Genomic DNA, 7,064 nt, shown 5'->3' with positions numbered 1-7,064 from the left:
CGTGTGGGTGACAGCAAGGAGATAAAATCTTTCATAAAATCCGTTACCCACTCTGACGAAAAAGGCTGGTAATTAGTTTGCAGGGCCCCCACAAACCTTCTTGCCAGCTTTTCCCTCCCAAAAATGCCCATCTCCACCGTCCATTTCACAACCTCGCTTGGCAACCAAATCCACCTACGGCTCCAGTTCGACGACAAACATCTCTACCGTTTTTATTTGGGGAATAAATAGTAACACTAGAATAGTGAAAGAAGATGAAATAATTTGAAATAAAAATATAAAATTAAATAAAATATTATTAAAATATAATTTTTAATAGTATTATTAATGTAAAATTATTTATTATATATAATATAAAAATTTTAAAAATTTTTAACGATAAAATGAGATAAATAAGACATTTTCACGTCCAAAGGGGCGTTAGAAATCCATGCCTTTTTTAGTTCACCTTTCCTCTGTCTTCGCCGCATCCACTTCCAATTCCTATTCATCTCTCTGTCAGGCTTTAGAATACGCTTTCATTATTCTGTCATCCTTCCCTTATAACTCCGATGTCGCCTTTGTTTTCCGGCAATGCCTGCATAAACCCTACCTAGATACCCCACAGACAACTCCCCATTTTCCCGAGAAAAAAAATGGAAGCCGAACATCCATGTCCACCCTTTTCCACCCTTTTCATTCCTCTTCTTCTCTGCCTTCTCCTCTCCTTTTCTCTTCCCGTTCACTCTGACGACGCGGCTGTGATGGAACTTCTCAAACAGGGCATCACCAACTCCGATTCTCTCGGTTGGTCCGGGCCGGACCCGTGTACGTGGAAGAACGTTAAGTGCGACAGATCTAAACAGGTCCAGGTGATCCAAATCAAGGGGATGAACCTCCAGGGTACGCTCCCCATGGAGCTCAGAGATCTTCCCGCCTTGAGCCAGCTCGAGGTCCAGCAAAACCAGTTCACCGGCCCATTCCCAAGCTTTGCTGGCCATGGCTCCATTCTGATAATCATAGCCCACAGCAACCGCTTCACTTCCTTCCCCACAGATTTCTTCACCGGCATGACGACGTTGCAATCTTTAACCATCGGCGACAACCCCTTCTCTCCGTGGACAATCCCTGAAAGCATTGTGTCAGCAACCTCGCTCAAGACTTTCTCAGCCAGCAGCGCCAATCTCACTGGTAAAATTCCTGACGTTTTCGGTACTATGGTAAGTTTGGGGGAGTTGAAATTGACTATGAATAAACTCGAAGGTGAACTGCCTCGGACCTTTGCACGTTCCAGAATTCAGACCCTTTGGTTGAATGGGCAGCAGGGTAACAATAAGCTTAATGGTACAATTGCTGTATTGGCCGATATGGCATCCTTGACTTCGGTTAGGTTACATGGGAACCAGTTTACGGGTCCGATACCGGACTTCTCTATGGTAAAAACGTTGCAGGATGTCAGTTTTAGGGATAACCAATTAACGGGTATTGTACCGGCGTCATTTGTAAATCTTCCGAACCTGAAAACTGTGACTTTGACGAATAATTTGCTTCAAGGGCCTCGGCCTAAGTTTGGCGTGAATGTGGATTTGGATATGAGGCCAGACAGCAATAGATTTTGCACGGAAAATCCCGGCGGTACTTGTGATGGGCGTGTTAATGATTTGCTATCGGTTGTGGAAGCGTTCGGTTACCCGAAAACTTTGGCGGAGGGTTGGAGAGGAAATGATCCTTGTAATAAATGGAAAGGGATTACATGCACTGGCGAGTTTGCCATTGAGTATGTTAACTTTCAGAATATGGGTTTATCGGGAACGATTTCTCCCAAGTTCTCTCTTCTTACGTCGATGCTAAGATTGGTTCTCTCTGATAATAATCTGACCGGTACCATTCCCTCTGAGCTTTCGAAATTGCCTAATCTTGAGTTACTGGATGTCTCAAACAATAATCTCCGTGGTGATGTACCACCTTTTATAGATGTGCTTGTGATTACGAATGGGAACCCTGATATCGGAAAGGAAAGTGTTGAACCTTCGCCACCTGTCTCTCCTAATGCAGATGGTGGACGTGATGGAAGCAAGGTTGGAACAATTGTGGGTGCCGTGGTTGGCTCTGTTGGCGGATTGCTATTAGTTGTAGTTGTGGGTTTCTGCCTTTTAAGTCGAAAACAAAAGGGTTCAGGAAAAGTACGAAGACCACATACCGTAGTAGTACATCCGCGACATTCTGGGGACCAGGATGCTGTGAAGATTACAGTTGCAGGAGGTAATGTTAATGGCGGTGCAAATGATGCTTTCAGTCCCAGAAGAAATGGACCTGTTCCTGGTGACATTCACTTTGTAGAGGCCGGTAGTATGGTCATTTCCATTAAAGTTTTGAAGAATGTGACTAACAATTTCAGCAGGGAAAATATATTGGGTTGGGGGGGTTTTGGAACCGTTTACAAAGGGGAATTGCACGACGGGACGAAGATTGCAGTGAAGAGAATGGAATCGGGGGCTGTGGGTGAAAAGGGACAGACCGAGTTTATGTCTGAGATTGCTGTTCTTACGAAGGTTCGGCACCGACATTTAGTTGCACTCCTTGGGTATTGCTTAGATGGAAACGAGAGACTTCTTGTTTACGAATACATGCCTCAGGGAACTCTTAGTAAGCATCTATTTAAATGGAGAGAGGCAAGGTTGAAACCGCTTGAGTGGACAAGAAGGCTGTGCATTGCCTTGGATGTTGCCAGGGGCGTTGAATATCTACATGGTTTAGCCCATCAAAGCTTTATTCACAGGGATCTTAAACCGTCCAACATTCTTCTCGGAGATGATATGCGGGCAAAAGTGTCGGACTTTGGACTGGTTCGACTTGCTCCGGAAGGAAAATTCTCTGTCGAAACTAGACTGGCTGGAACTTTTGGGTATCTCGCACCGGAGTATGCAGGTAACATTCTAAATTTTCTCGAGTTCAGATTACAAGTACTCAAATGTGTCATACCCATCAGTATTCTCGGAAAACTCTATTGTTCATTGTCCTTGAATAACCAATTCAACTAGATATGCAATTTAGTTATAAGCAACGGTCAGATGGCAAAGCTATGGGATATCACAAAGTGGGTTAGAAGATATATGCAGAAAGAGCTTGTCTGTTTCAGTACATGTTCTGTGAGGATACGTTGTTAGTTACTTTACAACATTGTAGGGTCTCCTTCTAGGTAGACGGATCTGAATGAAATAACATAACGATGGTTGATGGAGCTAACGTTAACATGTATAGTGACTTGTGAAAACACCGACTTCAAACTTGATCAGATCATACTTACGCCCCTCAAAACTGGAGAGATTAAACATTATGGTTTCCCAGCCTCCTGCATTGGACTATACGGCTTGCCGTGTAGTACATTTTGGTGCATTTACTTTGATTACTCGATAACACTGATTATGATTCCTCTATTTTATTTGTAACGTGTTTAGTGTCCATTGTTTAGTAGGTGAGGACGCTGTTTTATTTATGTACCTCAGGTTAGTATACGAATTTGGTGTATGAGAACTAGTCAGCTCTCTACACGTCCTGCCCTTTCTCTCTCTTTTCCTTTTTTTTTCCCTTTTTCTCTCTCTAGACATTTCAGTCATTTACTTATTTTATTGATATTGTGGTCCATCATTTTATGTATCCTTCATGTCACACTTCCATTCTAAAAGATTAGTTATTATTTTCTTCAACTATTTTCAGGCATTACCTTAAAAAACTTTTAGGTGGTTCTAGAAATTTGATTTGATAGATGTGATGTTAACCAAACAAAATGAGCTTTGTCCACCACAGTCCATGTAGGACCGTTCACCCGGTATATACCGGGCTCCACACCCGGTATCAAACCAGGGCCGATACTCGGCATAGGTTAGTCTAGGTTATGATCTAGGTTAAAGCTCGGATGAAATGGGTTTTTGAAACCTGGAAATCCTGGTCTTGGTTGTACCCGTTGTTTTTTTTTTTTTAATTACTAAAACCTATATGTTATTAAATTATTTTCAATAAAAAAATGTTGAAAAGCATAATTTTTTTTAACATTTTTTTTAATCTAAAAACCTATATTTTATTATAATTTTTTCAAGAAAAAATTGAAAAGCATAATTTTTTTTATATAAAAGCCTATATATATATATATATATTTCAAAAAGTCATGTTGAAAACCATAATGCTAATGCATTGACTATTATCTATAATAATACAAATATATTAAAATAAAAACTAAAATTTATGTAAAAAATAAATAAAGTTAGAAACAAAGAATTATTCTTTTTAACTAAAGGCATGTAAAATAAAAGAAAATCTAATATTTATTTATATAAACCGAAACTCGGATTTCATACCCGACCCAACTGGACTGGATGAACAGTCTTAAGTCCATGGAAACTCTTCTGGTAGGATGAGTAAGCTGTTCCATGATTTCCACCGGTCAATTATCTTTATAGTATGACATTAAAATTCATGGTCAAATGTGGCAGCAACGGGAAGGGTGACTACCAAGGCGGATGTGTATAGCTTTGGAGTGATTCTAATGGAGCTGATCACCGGTAGAAAAGCACTCGACGATTCACAGCCTGAGGAAAGCTTGCACCTTGTCACGTGGTTCCGAAGAATGCACCTTAGCAAGGATACATTTCAGAAGGCCATCGACCCAACAATTGAACTTGACGAGGAAGCTGTTGCCAGTATTGGCATTGTTGCGGAGTTGGCTGGTCATTGCACTGCGAGAGAGTCCTACCAGAGACCCGACATGAGTCATACAGTGAACGTGCTCTCATCTCTTGTTGAGCTCTGGAAACCAGCAGAACCAGATGCTGAGGATATGTATGGTATCGACCTTGATTTGCCATTGCCGCAAGCACTGAAGAAGTGGCAGGCATTGGAGGGAACTTCTTTACCACTCCTTCCTAGTGGAGACAGTAGCCAAACTAGTATTCCAACTCGGCCATCAGGGTTTGCAAAGTCATTTACATCGGTAGATGGACGCTGAAGCTTCCAAATGAAGTTTGATTTTTCTTCATAAAATCATGTGGTTTATCTTGTCTATTCCTTCTTCCTTTGCTCCCTAATTATTTTTTTATTGTTGTTATTATTATTATTATTATTTAGAAAATGCTTAGGCCACCGACACTTTCTACCTAGAAAGCGTCTCTTTTGTTTTTCAAGATTTGTGTTTGTTTATATTTTAGTATTGTGTTTTTTATTTTTTTATATTTATTTTTAGAAAGATTACATTAAAAAATGCTTTACAGTCATCAGTAATAATCGGTGGATTTCCTCGGGCTCTAGCAGCTCCCTTATTATTTTGTGAGGTTTGTCCTCTTTCTGCATGCCTTGCTAGGTGGTGATGCCGATGCTTCTTTCTTCCCATGCCCTTGAGTTTTGAACGGCTTTCACTGTTATGGTATTTTACAAGTTCTACACATGCAGATTGACGAATATATGCTCTAGACGTGGCAAAAGAAGATTCTCTTTCTTTGAATTTAAGAGTTTCAAGTAAGAGTTTCTTTGAATTCCTACGCAATTCTGACTCTAGTCGACCACCTGCTCCGATTCTAATTCTAATTCTCTGGTATGAAATCTGTAAACTTGCTTCATTTTGTACTTTTCAGTATATATAATAAACATGTCTAATAGAAATCAAAAATCAAAACCATGTTGTTGCGGCTACACAAATACAAGATAGTTAGACAACGAGATTAATTTGGATAGATAAAATGTTAGAGGATTATCTAGACATATGTATTAATGAGATTTATGCCGATAACTGTCCAGGAACCCATTTTAATAAGGTACGTTGGAAAAATGTGGTTAATAAGTTTAGCGAGAAAATTGGTAGAGAATTTTGCTATAAACAACTTAAGAACAAGTGAGATAGTTTAAAAAAGAATTGGAACATTTGGACGAAATTGGTAGAAAATGAAACTGGCCTCTGATGTGGATCTGGTGAAGAAGACAATTGACACTAAAAATGAGTGGTGGGCAAAAAAGTTACAGGTATTATATTTTCACCTATTTATTTTCTTCTATATAATCAGTTAATATTTACCATTACTAATTACATTGTATCCATATATAGGAAATTCTATAAGCAGCTAAATTTTGGAATGCAAGTTTGGCTCATATTTCCAAGTTGAATATAATGTTTAGGGATATAACTACCACTGGTGATGGAGCTTGGGCCCCATCCTTTGAATTGGATTTTGAAGATACAATAAGATTCGATCAGGATAACGATGTATTGTTAGAGGTAAAGGAGATTAATGACTCGGATGACAAACCTATGATATTCAGGCTAATTTAGACACTTAGACGAAAGAAAATAAACAGATTAGTCCTACAGTCCAAGATAGGAAAAGGAAAAAATGAGTTCAAATATTTGTTCAACATTTCACACGTCTTTGTGATGTACTTGAAAAGCGGACACTACAAGAAATTTAATTTTTAGGGACGAAATTTGTTAGGGACGAAATAAATTTTGTCCCTAAAAATACTTTTCAGAGATGAAATTTAAATTTCGTCTCAAAACGTGGAAAACTTTATAAATCCGTTCGAACTAACACATATTAGTTCGAACCGAAGATTCTGAGACGAATTAGATCATCTCCAAAAATCTAAACTGTTCGAACTAATAAAATTTAATTCGAATAGATAATTAATCTATTCGAATGCAAAATAATTGGTTCGAATGAATATTATCTTGTTCGAATAGTATTATTTAATTGAAAAGATATATTGTTAAAATTGTAATAATACATATTTTTTATATTAATTTTTTATCATTTTCAAAGTAAATAAAAATGTCTATATATTATATATTATGATTTACAATGAATTAAAATATTTACGAATTCAAAAATTAATTTTATGTAATTAATTTAAAAATATTTTAGTTAAATAAATATTACTTTAAAGATAGTGTCATTTTTTCAATTATCGTGAACATTAAATATAATGAGAAGAAAATATAATTAACAATAAAGAGGCTAGCAAATACTAAAAATAAAAACCATACATTAATTACATCCCAAAAAGAGTTAAACGTTCTATACAATATAAAAAAAGTAAAATAA

The 7,064-nt window shown here is 37.7% G+C and overlaps 1 protein-coding gene across 1 annotated transcript; it reads left to right on the top strand.

Moving 5' to 3' along the window:
* The first annotated feature begins 427 nt into the window (after positions 1-427).
* LOC122309094 (receptor protein kinase TMK1-like) lies at positions 428-5,294 on the top strand. The gene is made up of 2 exons (XM_043122455.1): positions 428-2,907; positions 4,470-5,294. The coding sequence occupies exons 1-2, from the start codon at positions 636-638 to the stop codon at positions 4,979-4,981; spliced, it is 2,784 nt and encodes a 927-aa protein (XP_042978389.1). The 5' UTR covers positions 428-635; the 3' UTR covers positions 4,982-5,294.
* The last annotated feature ends 1,770 nt before the right edge of the window (positions 5,295-7,064 follow it).

The sequence above is a fragment of the Carya illinoinensis genome, chromosome 5 (genome assembly GCF_018687715.1).
Source record: "Carya illinoinensis cultivar Pawnee chromosome 5, C.illinoinensisPawnee_v1, whole genome shotgun sequence".
Classification (NCBI taxonomy): domain Eukaryota; kingdom Viridiplantae; phylum Streptophyta; class Magnoliopsida; order Fagales; family Juglandaceae; genus Carya; species Carya illinoinensis.
Note: the sequence above shows the minus strand (reverse complement) of the source record. Positions and strands in the feature narration are given on the sequence as shown.